This window comes from Bubalus bubalis, chromosome 5 (assembly GCF_019923935.1).
Source record: "Bubalus bubalis isolate 160015118507 breed Murrah chromosome 5, NDDB_SH_1, whole genome shotgun sequence".
Classification (NCBI taxonomy): Eukaryota; Metazoa; Chordata; class Mammalia; order Artiodactyla; family Bovidae; genus Bubalus; species Bubalus bubalis.
Window position 1 is genome coordinate 92136183 of NC_059161.1, and position 14542 is coordinate 92150724.

Below are 14542 nucleotides of genomic sequence, written 5' to 3' on the forward strand. Positions count from 1 at the left end.
CTGTTTATGATAACTCATGCAAGTGGCTACTATCTTGGCTGGCCAGAGCAGGTGGTTTCAGTCCGTGTGTTCCCTAACAATTTATCCTAAGAGACTTCATGCTCAAGATACTTCTTGAGAATTAGGGCAGAGGTCTCTTTCTTCTGTAACTGCTTCCTGTGAATGTAGTCCTGCCTAGTAGAATAGACGGCTCTCTCCACCTGACCTCAATCGAGATATTCTGTGCCTGAAACCAGCATTCACCCTCATAGTAACAACAGTTCAGCCTGAAACTTTTGGCTCCTCTCAGAGATGCTTAGAGTTCCTCACTGTCTCTCGTCTAGCCATTCAACAGGGCTCAGCTCAGCTGTCATTGTCTCCGAGAAGTTTCCTCTAACCCTGCTATCTGCCTTTTTCAAAAGCACTTGCTTCTGCATGCTCTGTTTCTCATTTCTTCCACCATGGTCTATAAGTTTCTTGAGGACAGCAAGTGTGACCTATTCGTATGTATGTTTCCCTGTGCCAATGTTATGAGTTGAATTGTGTCCCCACAAAAGATGTTGAGGTCTTAACTCCCAGGACCTGTGGGTGTGACTGAAATTGAAAATAGGAAATTTGCTGATGTTCAAGATTAAGATGAGATGGTATGGTTGGCCTTAATCTATTAATGATATAATTGGTATCCTTATGAAAAAAAGAAAGTCGAACACAGACATACACACAGGGAGAATGTCATGTGAAGATGAAGGCAGAGATGGGAGTGATGCACTATACACCAAGGAATGCCAAAGATGGTCAGCAAAACCAGAAGCTAGGAGTGAGGCATGAAGCAGATTTTCCTTCCAAGCACTAGGAAGAAACCACACCTGCTGATGCCTTGATCTGGACTTCCAGCCTCCAGAATGGTCAGACAATAAATTGCTATTGTTTAAGTCACCCTGTTTGTGGCACTTCATTCCAGCAGCCCTAAAAAACGGATATAGCCTGGAACTTAAATATTTTTTAAAGAATGCATGAATGAAGTAACTCACTACCATTATTTTAGCAGCCTGAGCCCTTTCCTTCAAGGTTCATTAAAGTAAATTACGGTAAAAGGATTCAGCCATCTTTATTTAATTCATTAATTTTAAAAATTAGTTTTTCGGGTATCTACTTTATCCATAATGCTTCCAGGGAACATAAATAAAGAGTTACTGTTCCCTTTATCTTTAAAATGCTATTGTCCGATATGGGGGGTGGTAATTAAACTTTTCTACAGCAGAGCTGACAGTTAGGTGGTACATACCATAGTTGTGGTATGTTTATGGCAGTTGTCCGTTCTGGTTGGCTGGTGTTCATGCTATATATAGCAGCTACTAAATGTTTTAAGTATCAACCTTTCCTATAAATAGCTAATTCAATGTAGGAAATGATGTAACATTAAAAGTGAGAAAGAGAAATAGTGTTTTATGTGGTCACGAAGACAGATTATTTTTAATTTAAAGGGATGGTCATTAGGAAGGACTTTGCAGAAGAGGTGTTACTGGATAAGAGCCTTTGTATATGGAAATTGATCAAAACCCATCCAGATACCCTTCAGACTTTCTTGTCTGCTTTCCCCAGCAATAACCCCACCAACTGAGATATTCCCATCAAACTTCAACAGATGAGTTATATCTCTCAAGTAATCTGCTGTTTTGTGGTGACTGTGTGTGTCGGGATCTGGATGCCTCCAAACAGTCTGGGTAGTTTTCAGAATCAATGTTAATGACCTTGCTTTAATTGGCAACTAGAATTAACCTGGAAGAAACATGCAGACAGACCTGGTTAATAGGTAGAGGCAGTGCCTCTAATGTATTTTTCATGCTGGAAACTTGGAGGATGTTTCATTTCAAGTACATTAGAGGGTAAGCCAGTAAAAGAACATCTGAGCACACGTTGTCATACTCCCCCTGTGAGCAGTGAGCTGTGATCAGAGCAGGTTGTTTCATTTGTAAAGATGAAGGCAAGGGAGTGCTGCTTATTCTTGGGTTTAATAGAGAGTAAATATGTCTCTCATTGCTAATCTCTATTGTTTCTTTAGATACAATAGACACTTCATTAATTCCCAAACACACAAGGCAAGAGTTGGCATATTAAAAGTGCTCAATATGGATTATTGGGGTCAGTTTTTCTCTGAAGCTAAAGCAGTCAGCTAAAATATACACATATCTGTTAATGTGGGATGCTTGATATTCAGAAGTATACCTATGCCTTGTGATCACTTGGTCTTTGAATGATTCAATCATTAGCTCATCCTGCCAGTATTTACTAAACAATCAGCATGTGCCAGCAGTGTGCATGATATGGTCTATTTTTATGCAGTCTCTACTTTCCAGGATCAGGATTTAGTTGAAGAGAGAAGATCAACACACACAAAAGACTAATTTCAAAAGTGATTTAATCTAACTGCTTGCACTTTCTATGCTTATACTACTAGACCACTGAGAATTGCTGAAGGAAAAAAAAAAATTACTAGAATAGTCCTATTATTTATTCATAGTCACAAACCCTAACTAGACAATCAACAGTTCCTTGCGACTTTTCTGCCTTTTTCTAATCAGTTATTTCTTCTATCTTCCTTAATATGTATTTTCCAAATTTCTGTACTTTCTTTAAATCTCTGACTTCACCACTTCTCTCGTCTTGGCCCATGACCACACTTTCTTGTTATCGGAGTAAATTGGAGATGACAACTACTTAGTGCACTGCCGTTATCCAGTCATTTTAATCTTTAATCTTTAATCAATTTAATCTTAATTAAAGATTAAATCTATGCCATCCTTTTCTCCGCCCCTCCTAGCTCAGTGGAGAAAGAGTCCTCCTCTCTCCATTCATTCATTTATCCCAAACTATCATGCACTGTGTGTGTGTATGTGTTAATTGCTCAGTCATGTCCAACTCCTTGTGACCCCACGGACTCTAGCCAGCCAGGCTCCTCTGTCCATGGGATGCTCCAGGCACAGTATCAGGGGCTATACATCAGTGAGTACAAGGAATATGGTTCTTCTCCTCTGACAGCCTATATTCTACCTAAGATTACCCGTTGCTTTCACATCAACTATTTCTCAAGTAAGTTTCTCAGATGAGCCATGCTATCTCCCCACTCTGGGTGTTTGAATGCATGTTTCCTTCTGTAGGGATGGTCACTCCCCACTCTCTTTTTCCTGGCTTATTTTCATCTAGGTCTCAGATCAGATATCAGGACCTACAGATAGCCTTCTCTGACACCCCTCCCCAAGCCAAAATAGTCAGCCCACCTATATGCTCCCACAGTTCCTGTTCCTCTCCTAGCAACACTTCCCTCACCGGATTTTCATTGCCTCTTGTCTTACCTTCCATTAGAAAAGAACCATAAACTCTAAGTCACTGATATAACCACAGTGTATATTCGGCTGTCCTTGGCACATGAGTAGTTACCAGTAAGTGTTTGTTGAATGAGTTATCTCATTCTATTTATTGGATTGGCCAAAAAGTTTGTTCAGGTTTTTCTGTAACATCTTATGGGAAAACATAACTGAACTTTTTGACCAACCCAACAAATAGAAGTGAAAGGCTGATACAGATAATTGATGCTACTCTGGTCCAACTTAGAAATTAACAACTTAGAGTTGGCCAAGACTTGAGTGGTCTTGAAAATTAAGTTCGATCCCTGGGTCAGAAAGATCCCCTGGAGGAGGGCATGGCAGTTGACTCCAGAATTCTTGTTTGGAGAATCCCATGGACAGAGTCTGGCGGGCTAACAGTTCATAGAGTTGCAAAATATCAGACACAACTGAAGCGACTTAGCACGCAGGCATGCACGTACATATACACACACATTTCATGCCATCCTCTCCTATTGGGAATGAATGAAGTAAGTACAAACTAGACAGTTCCCGCAGGCAAGGAACTCCCCCCAGTCATCCAGAATTTTCTTCCAAACATTTGGAAATTCCTGATAGGCCCTTGTTCTTTCTGCATTACACAGAGCAAATACTGATTACTTTTATATTGCTATGCTCATCATATTATACTACCCTGTTTCTTCCCTTATTTCTTTTACTACTTCTCACTTCATTTTATTTGTCTTTATGTTATTGCTCTGAAACAGTGTTTCTCACAATGCAGTCCTCATACCACTAGCATTAGCATCATGTGAGGGCCTATTAGACATGCAAATTTGGGAGCCCATGCCATATATGCTGTATCAGAAACTGGGGATACAGGCCAAATTCACTTCTCTCAAATAATAGTTATTCCTCAAGGCACACACCACAGAATCCTATTCTCTCTATAATCTCTTTCTTGTGGGGAATTCATTTTAATAGTTTCAATTACTGTAGCTATGTTGATAAATGCCCAGGCTTGTGTGTGTATATATATGATTTCATTAGAGAGAGGTTGATATATGTATACCAATGGTTGATTCACATTGATATTTGGCAGAAACCAACAAAATTTCTGTGAAGCAATTATCCTTCAATTTAAAACTTAATTAAAAATTTAAAAATAAATAATTTTTTTTAAATAAGCAAATAAAGGAAAGGAAAGAGGTAGACGTACTTAGCACTACTTAAACTGTATGAATTAGAAGCTATGTTAATTTCCTGGTGCTACTTTAACAAATGGGCTTCCCTGGTGTCTCAGTGGTCAAGAATCCAACTACCAATGCAGGAGATGCAGGTTCAATTCCTGGACTGGGAAGATCCCCTGGAGAAGGAAATGGCAATCTACTCTAGTATTCTTGCCTGGGAAATCCCATGGACAGAGGAGCCTGGATGGCTACAGTCCATGGGGTCACAAAAGAGCCGGACATGACTTAGTAACTAAGCAATAACAACACAGCTTAACAAATGATCATAAATTAGGTCGCTTGAAACAACATAAATTTATTCTCTTAATAGTTCTAGAGCCTGCAGGTCTGGGATCAAGATGTCAACCTGATTGATTCCTCCTGGAGGGCTGTGAGGGAGAGTTTGGTTCATGTTTCTCCTCTGGTTTTGGTAGTAGCTGGCAGGCCTTGGCATTTCTTGACTTAGAGGTGTATCATCCTGCTCTCTGTCTCTGTCATCATGTGCATTCTTCTCTGTGTGTTTCTGGGTTCAAATTTCCTCTTCTAATAAAGGCACTAATCATTAGATTGGGGCTCACACTAATCCAGTATCAATTCAGTTCAGTGGCTCAGTCATGTCCGACTCTTTGCAACCCCATGGACTGCAGCACTCCAGGTTTCCCTGTCCATCACCAACTCCCAGAGCTTACTCAAACTCATGTCCATTGTGTCGGTGATGCCATCCAACCATCTCATCCTCCGTCGTCCCTTCTCCTCCCACCTTCAATCTTTCCTAGCATCAGAGTCTTTTCAAATGAATCAGTTCTTCGCTTCAGATGGACAAAGTATTGGAGTTTCAGTTTCAACATCAGTCCTTCCTAAGAATATTCAGGGCTGATTTCCTTTAGGATGGACTGATTGCATCTCCTTACAGTCCAAGGGACTCTCAAGAGTCTTCTCCAACACCACAGTTCAAAAGCATCAATTCTTCAGTGCTCAACTTTCTTTATAGTCCAACTCTCACATGCAGTATAACTTCATCTTAAGTTGATTCCATCTGCCAAAACCCTGGTTCTATAAAGTCACATTCACAGGTAATGCTTCCCTGGTAGCTTAGATGGTAAAGGATCCTTCTGCAATGTAGGAGACCTCAGTTTGATCCCTGTGTCAGGAAGATCCCCTGGAGAAGGGAGTGGCTCCCCACTCCAGTATTCTTGCCTGGAGAATTCCATGGACAGAGGAACCTGGCGGGCTACAGTCCGTGGGGACACAAAGAGACACAATGGAGTAACTAACACCACTCACAGCTAACAAGACTTAGGACTTCAGTCTGTTTTTAGAAAAGACATAATTCAGCCTCTAGCCACTGCCATGTGAATAGACTGTATTGTATGGAGTCACATGGAAGAGTCTGAGAAAACTATATGTGATACAGAAATGAAGTTAGTAAGTAAAGATCCCTGTTTAGAAACTCCAGCTCTTTCAGTAAAAGAGGCTGCAGTAAGTTGAAGAGAAAGTCTTTTTAGGTAGGACAGAAGTATGGTCAAAGCTGGAAGAGAATAAAAGCATTGATGGTAAGAGACTGAATATTCTAGAGAGGAAAAAAAAGAATAATGAATAAAATTATGGGTGAAGGAGAAGATTTAGGTTTGCAAGCAAGAATGTTGCTCATTGCTTTGAGAAACGGTAGGTATAGACATGGAGACTTTTCATAATAAAATAGGCCTGATTTTAGGCTGAAAGTATGAGTAGGTATTTTGAGGTCCATAGAAGAAAAGTTTGGAACGTTGACTGTGGTGAGTTAATTGCGTGCTCTGTGAGAGACCCTTAAGTAGGTTTGAGCCTACCTAGCTGGTGCTGTAGGAATTTAAAATAGAACCCTTCTTTCAGTTCCAAACTTTGTCTTTTGATGCCAGGAAGAATCCAGAGAGTAAGAAAATACAGCTTTGCTCTTTAATAATCATACCTATAACACCCAATGAGATAAATTATTCTCTCAAAATGAAAAGCGCATTCTGGTATTTTTTTAAGCAAAGATTTTTTTTTTTTTCTAAAGGAGAGATGTAAAATTGTCTGTTATCTGTGTAGACTAGACCCACAGGTAAAGTTTTTTGTTTCATTTGTCCACTGAAATGCATGCACGTTCAGAAGTTTTCCCAAACAAGGCCTGTGAGGCTTTAGGCTGGATTCTGTATTTCCTTTAATAAAATCACATAGTCAGAGTGTACAGAATACCACTATAGATTTGGTTTTGTTGTTGTTTTGTAAACCGCTAAACACCTTATGTTGCAGATCCTAGATAAACTATGACAGAAGCAGTCAGCTTAATATAATAATGCTAAAGTTTTGGAGATGCCTCCGAGAGTCCACCTGATAAAGGCATATAAAATGAAGTTGAGCCAAGTTATTGAGTGATCATAAGACGTCATGGGACATAGCTCTTTACGCCCATAAAGACTATTGCCCTGTGCCGGAGCTGATGGTCTCCAGACACGTATGCGCCATGCTTTTGGAAAGGCCCAGGGCACAGTGGTCAGGATCCATAGGAGCCAAGTTACAATGTCCATCCTCACCACGATGCAGAGCAAGGAACATGTAACTGAGGCCTTCCCCAGGGCCAAGTTCATGTTCCCTGGCCACCAGAAGATCCGCATATCTGAGAAGTGAGGACTTACTAAGGTATTTTATTTGTTTTTTTTTTTCTTTGCAGTTTTATTTATACATTTTTGAGTGTGCTTGGTCTTCGTTGCTGTGTGGGCTTTTGTCTAGGTGCGGTGACTGGGCTTCTTACTGCAGCGGCTTCTCTTGTTGCAGAGCGGGGGCTCTCGGGTGCACGGGCTTCAGTACTTGCCGCTCTGGGGCTCCAGAGCACAGGCTTGATAGTTGTGGCCCTGGGCCCAGTCGCTCTGCCACATATGGGATCTCCCAGGATCAGGGGTTGATCTGTGTTTCCTGCGTTGGCAGGCGGACTCTTTACTACTGAGCCATTTGACACTGATGAATTTGAAAACACAGTGGCAGAAAAGCAGCTCATCTCAGATGGCTGTGGGGTCAAATATCAACACATCCCTAATCATGGCCCCCTGGACAATTGTGGGCCCTGCACTCAGAGCCTCGGCCCTATCCCTTCCTTACTCATGCCTGCCAATAATTCCTACTGTACTGTCCAAAAAAGACTGCGTGGCTACTTTGTAATCACATGACTCTTACAAGCTTTGGGGGGTTTATTCTAAGCTTCTCCCACGCAGTATCAGTCTGTGCTCCCAAGGCTTCCTCCTCCAGGCTTCCCTCTCTCACTGACACCTGCTCCTCAGCACAGTCAGACAAGGGGAAAGGGTGCACTGGGATTCTTCATGTCCTTTTTTTCACAGGAGGAGGAAAAGACTGCATTGAGAAAGGTTAAGTTAAAGGCTGTATACAGCGTGTAGATAATCCATTCCCTGTGCCTGCATCCCTGAAGTTGACCTGAGGATATACAATTTGGGGATATGCGGGCAATATGCAAAGAGGAACCCAGCTTTTATGCACTGGAAGTAATCCCGAAATTATTTGCACATCACATGTTTGTCAAATGGATCCGTTTTTAATTTGGAGAATTAGGTGTTTAGATTTCACTTGCTTTCTCCCTTTGCCAGAGTACTAAAACATTCACTGATTTTACTTCCTTTGTGATTTTCATATTCATTTTATGTCCACTTTCTTTAATACTGACACATGTCCAGGCTTGTTTAATATTATCCTTAAGAGCCAAACATTTCATAGTCAATAGTGCTAGGCTCAGTTTTTAGGATGAGACCTACCAACTCTTGTCACTGAGTTTATTTCATAATTGATTCGTTTGCTATCTCCTGATGATCCGGGGCTATTTGTTTATCATGGACACATCTTTTCAGTGCTGTAAGCGATTCTCTAAATTGGTTACTTAGAATTCAGTGTTCCTTAATCAAATCTTTATACTAGTCATTGTATTTATCTTGTTAGGGACCACTCTAGCTTATCTGCCTTACCATAATATAGGTTTTGAGTGTTTGCTAGGCATTTCTGTCTCAATTTCCAGCACAGGGGAGCTGGGATTTTATGAACATTTTGTGATCTAAGTCAGGGCAGCTGACTCTTTAGTCACTGAGTCAGTCTGGATGTATTGGTTTGAAAAATGCATTCTCTTTTATCAATTCAAACTCAATATTGAAGACCCAGCCTGATTGCTAAATCTTTTGCTGATTTCTCCTGCTCTTCTAGAAGTCAGTCATGGTCCCCTCTGTCCTACATATCATAGTACCATGATAGAACTTATCCTAACCAGTTCAGTTATGTCAAGATGCTTAGGTATTCATTTTTCCAAACAACTTGAGAGCTTACTGAAGCAGAGAATTTTTATTTATCAAGAATCTATTTTGTGCGACTTCCCTGGTGGTCCAGTGTTAAAAGAATCTGCCTTCCAATGTGGGGGACACAGGTTCGATCTCTGGCTGGGGAGCTAAGATCCCACATGCCTTGTGGCGGCTAAGCTCATGAGCCACAACTAGAGAGAAGCCCTCACGCCGCAGCGGAAGATCCCATCTGCCGCACCTAAGACCAACATGGCCAAATAAATAAATAAATATTTTTTAAAAGAATCTGTTTTGTAATAACTGTAAATGGAATGTAACCTTTCAAAACTGTGTAAATATTTTTAAAAGAAATTTTGAAAAACAGAATCACTCTTATGTGCCAATTACTCTAGAGCATAGATATACTTATTCCCCTGTTACAGATTAGGAGGTTGGGACTGCAGTTCACACAGTCAGTGGACGGAATGGTCAAGACTCGAGGCTGCCTCTGCTGTTACCCTCTTGCCTCCCCAGTGGTTGCCATAAACCCTGTGTAGACTAAGATGGGGAGGTAACCAGACTGCACGTGCGGCAACATATCATAACTGTCTGATAACCCCATACAGTTATCAAATCTAGCTGAGGACACCCGCTTTCTCAGCTGTCCCCCTCTCTTCAAAGCCGCCAGCTTCCTCTTTAAGGGGAATCTTTCTCAGAGACAGGTGGCTTTCCTTGTGCTCTTCTATTGATTTGCTTATCCATTCTTTCATTTAGTGTGTATTTAAGAGGTAACTAAGTACCTACCCTTGTTCTACTGCATAGCATGAAACCGTTAAAAATCCCTGTCATCCGGAGTTTATATTTTCACCAAGAAGATGGACAATAAAAAAATAAAAATATATAGATGATTTATCTAGTATATTACAAGGTGGTAAGCGCTAAGGGACATTGAGAATAGAGTAGGATAAGGAGGTGGGGTGGATTGTTAGGGGACAGTTATTAAACAGACGGGTCAGAGTCAGGCTTCCAGAGAAACTGAAATTTTTACAATGCCCTGAAGGCAGAGTGTTCCAGGCAACAGTAACAGCTAGAGCAAATACCTTGAGATGGAAGGGTGTCTGGTGTGTTCTAGAAATGTCAAGGGCGTCAGTGTGTCTAGAGTGGATTGAAGGAATGAAGTATGAGCACATGAAGAGAGACAATGGTCCTATAAAGTAGACAAACTACCCCTATTTTAGCAGAGTGTGTGTAAGGAAGCCAGTGCCTCCAAACTCATGATTTGAATTTGGATTTATTGCTCGGTGGGACTAGCCCACACATGTCTTCACAGAGCAGCCTTCCAAAAATCAGTACCATCAGCTAAGTTTAGAGCATTGCTTCAGCCAGGTTCAACCACGCTTACTTTTATGAACTCATGGATCGTTATTTCTATAGTGTTTCTGATCAATCCATTTTTTTACATTTATGTTGGCTGCAGTTAATAGCAGCTGGTTTTACAATGCATGGTATGCACTCAGGAGATGCTTGTTGAATGAATGGTTATGTGAGTGAGTGAATGAATGAATAAGTGAATGGATGGATGGATAGACAGGACCAGATTCTATTTTATAACACACAGGGATACTTCTGCCTGTAAATAACCTTGTCTTCTGGATATAGACATAAGCTATACATTTAACTTACCATGTTAAATTGAATGGTTGAATGTTGAGCAAATATTGATTATTTTTAAATATAGCCATGTCCCATCTAAGTAAGAGAAATCAGGGAAAATGTTTAGTTCTGTACCTTTAGAGCAGTTCTCTAGCTCTTACTAAAATTACTTTACTTCATCTTAAGCAAAATCACCAGTTAAGAAGTACTTAAGTCTAATCTTAGAGGGAAAAAGTTATTTCCTTTTTAGCTGGTATATTTATGTCTACAGTATCCATAGTGATTTCATTGTCTTGGTAAAATCTTCAACTTCAAATGTCAACTCCATAGTTATTCCCTTTGTTGGACTTATCCTTGTTTGCGGTGGTAATTTGTTTTCTTAGCTCTTCTGTAACTCAGACCGGATGTGGCATTTACTGTTGGCATGGTAGATGTGGATCAGAGTCCCTGGGTTTTCTTTAACCTTTTGTCCACAGTTTGGAATGACTTTTGTACTATTGTAAATGCAGCAGATTGATCCTAGCATGTGGCTATGAAGCTTTTGTAAATATTGGTATGTTTTTTAAACTTCCCTATAATCATATATAAATATGAAGTAACAGTTTTGGAAAATATGAGCTGATATATATTTTCAATTTCATAGAAAATGCCAGTGGGGGACATTTTATTTATTCTTGGTCATCTTTCACTTGATATACAAATTCTTTAAATATGAGGCAAAGAAATGCATTTATAGAGCTATACGATGTCAAAACATCAATAAAGAATAGTCACCTCTCTAGTAGGAAATTAAATAACACTTACTTTAAGTGCCCATCAATTTAAATCCATTTTTCTTTTATTGTTAACTATTATAGTTAATTTAATAAAAAAATCATTTCACTGGAAATATCATTCCAGAGGTGTTACCTTATAATTTACCATGCCATTATTTTTCCATTAACTAATTATTTATGCTATCTTAAGAACAGCATATAGCCCAGTTCAATATTTATTCAATACAAGGATAGTGAAATGGAGTATTTTTTATTGTTATATTAAGTGCCAAAAGTTTTTATGATTATTTCCTCATAAAACAAGTGTGTGATATTTTAAAACTGGAGGAGGGGTAGTAATTGCTTAAGACAAATAAGTTACAGAGATTTTCTGTCTTTAGTAATAGAAGTTTTTATTTATATCTTCCTTTCTGAGTAATTGCATGTTAATTATAATAATTTTCAAATACAATAAAAATATAGGCTACAAGTATTGTACTGAATATGTATTCATATTCTGAGAAGGTTTTTTGTTCTTATGCTTTTAAAGAGTCCATCAGTTATTCTTTTAAAATGGCCTCATAATGAATTTTTAATAACTCTTGTTGTCATTCCATAGTTTAATATAAATTAAAATTTGTGACAACATGGATAGACCTAGAGGATATTATGCTAAGTGAAATAAGTCAGACAGAGAAAGACAGATACTGTATAATTTCACTTACGTGTGAAATCTAAAAACTAAAACAAATGAACAAACATAGCAAAATGGAAACAGAGCTCTAAATACAGATCACAAAAAAGTGGTTGCCAGAGGAGAGAAAAGTGGATGGGTGGGGAGGAAATAGGTGAGGAAGATTAAGAGGTACAAACTTTCACCTGCAAAATAAATGAGTCATGATTGTGAAATGCACAATGTGAGGAGTATAGTCAGTAAGTATGTAATATTTTTGTACAGTGACATATTGTAACTAGACTTACTATGGTGATTATTTTGAAATGCATAGAAATATCTAATCACTATGTTGTAAACAGGAGCTAGCATAGTGGTGTAGGTCAATTATACTTCAAAAACAAGCAAACTCAATCGTAGAAGAGAACAAGCTTGTGATTACCAAGGGTTGAGGGGTGAGGAGAAGGGGCAGTTAGATGAAGGCACAAAGGTACAAATTTTCACTTATAAGATAAATAATACTAGGGGTGTAATAGGTAACATAATTAACACTGCTGTATGTTAGATAAGAAAGTTAAGAGAGGAAATCCTAAGGATTCTCATCACAAGGAAAAATTTGCTTCTGTTTCTTTCATTTTGTATCTATATATGATGGATGTTCACTGAACTTATTATGACAGTCATTTCATGATGTATATAAATCAGATCATCATTCTATATGCCTTAATCTTATATAGTACTGTGTCAATTATATATCAATAAAACTGGAAGAAATTTATATGCCATAGCAGTGTAAAATTCTTCTCTCCAAATGGATAATTTCCATGTTTAAAAATGATTTGATATTTCATGATTTGCTATAAAAATAATATAGTCAAAGTATATAATCTCTTTATTCTTTAGACTGTGTGCAGGGATAATTCATTTGTGTTCATTCTTTGTTAACTACAAGTTAATAACAGGAAGTGCCAGGAAGCCTGAAAATATGACAAGGTGCCCAGAGAAGGAAACATGAAGGGCAAGCAATGAACAAATCCTTATCTTCTCTCTGAAATTATTACACCGATATCCAATGTATCTTCCTCATGGCTCTTTATCTCAGAATTGGTCAACTGTTCAAATGGCTAAACTTTTCATTTTGAAGTGTCAAAAATATCTAGGTCTCTACCCAAATGATTGGCAGTACTTCTGTTTGCTATGCTAGAATAACAACCGCATCAACAACGATGAGCCCATAGACTAAACGTGGGCAGGACTACACTTGGGTTCTGCTTTATTAGCATTAATCAGCAAGCTTTCAAATATTTAAAGAGCAAAGTTGATTGGAGTAGAATTTATTGTTATTTATTACTATTGTAACAAATGAAAGCTTAATTTTTTTTTGACTGTTCAAGTGTGACTAATAGAACTTTCTTAAACCAATACAAGGCTTTTGTTTTTCTGTTCCTTTTCTGTAGGTTTAGGCTTCAGTATCGCAGGAGGTGTGGGAAACCAGCACATTCCTGGAGACAATAGCATTTATGTCACTAAAATTATTGATGGAGGAGCTGCACAGAAAGATGGAAGGTTGCAAGTAGGAGACAGGCTACTAATGGTGAGTGTGACCCAAGCAGGACCGTGTGTATGTTTATAAAGCTCTTATTTTCCAGGGTATGACTGTCGTAGTCATTTTAGGCTGCCTTTACAGGAGACTATAGTCTAGGTGACTTAAACAACACACATTTTATTTTCTCACAGTTTTGGAAGCAGGGAAATTTAAGAGCAAAGTTCTGGCCCATCCAGTTTCTGGTGGGGTCTCTCTTCTTGGCTTGCAGACAAGTGTCTTCTGCTGCTTCCTCCCATGGCCTTTTCTCTGTGCTCACCTGAGAGATCTCTTCTCATAAGGTCATGTGTCCTATTAGATTACATCTCCACCCTCAAGTCATCTCATTAATAACCTTGTACTGTGCTTAGTCGCTCAGTTGTGTCCGACTTTTTGTGACCTTATGGACTGTAGCCCACCAGGCTTCTCTGTCCATAGGATTTCCCAGGCAAGATTACTAGAGTGGCTTGCCATTCCCTTCTCCAATGGATCTTCCTAACCCAGGGATCAATCCCAGGGCTCCTGCATTGCAGGTGGATTCTTTACCATCTGAGCCATCAGGGAAGCCCAATTTATTACCTCTTAAAGACCCTACTTCCATATACAGTCAGGTTGGGTGTTAGAACTTCAACATAAGAATTTGGGAGGAGAAAGCACAATTCAGTCCATAGCAGTCACCTTGGTAAAAATAGAAAAGAAGAGAGAGCAGATTTTGTTGTAAGAGATATCAGAAGCACAGGTATAATTGGATCTGATTGGCTGATATTTTAAGAGCAGAAATCTAAGTTTTCACCAGTTTCCATAGGCACAGAGATTATATGTTGTTCTTCCAATATAATCCAGCTCCTATCAGCCAGAGAGACTAGTTAATCCAGACTGGTAAAGAGGTGGGCTTTGCATAGCAAAGGGAGTAATGCTATCTGCTTTATTGATATGCACATTTCTATGGCACTGTGTTCCTTTGTTCAACCAGCATAGACAGAGTCCTTGACTTCCAAGGTTTCATAATTTGAGTTCTGTCACATGTATAAATGGATC

General features: G+C 39.1%; 1 protein-coding gene across 31 annotated transcripts in view; it reads left to right on the top strand.

Annotated features, from left to right (window-relative positions):
* The window catches only part of DLG2 (discs large MAGUK scaffold protein 2), a 2352634-nt gene that overhangs the window by 1709785 nt on the left and 628307 nt on the right, over positions 1-14542 (top strand). For all 31 annotated transcript variants that reach the window (XM_045165939.1, XM_045165929.1, XM_045165926.1 and 28 more), the window contains one exon: positions 13380-13516. In XM_045165939.1, coding sequence (XP_045021874.1) covers positions 13380-13516 — 137 coding nt within the window. The remainder of the gene's footprint in view (positions 1-13379; positions 13517-14542) is intronic.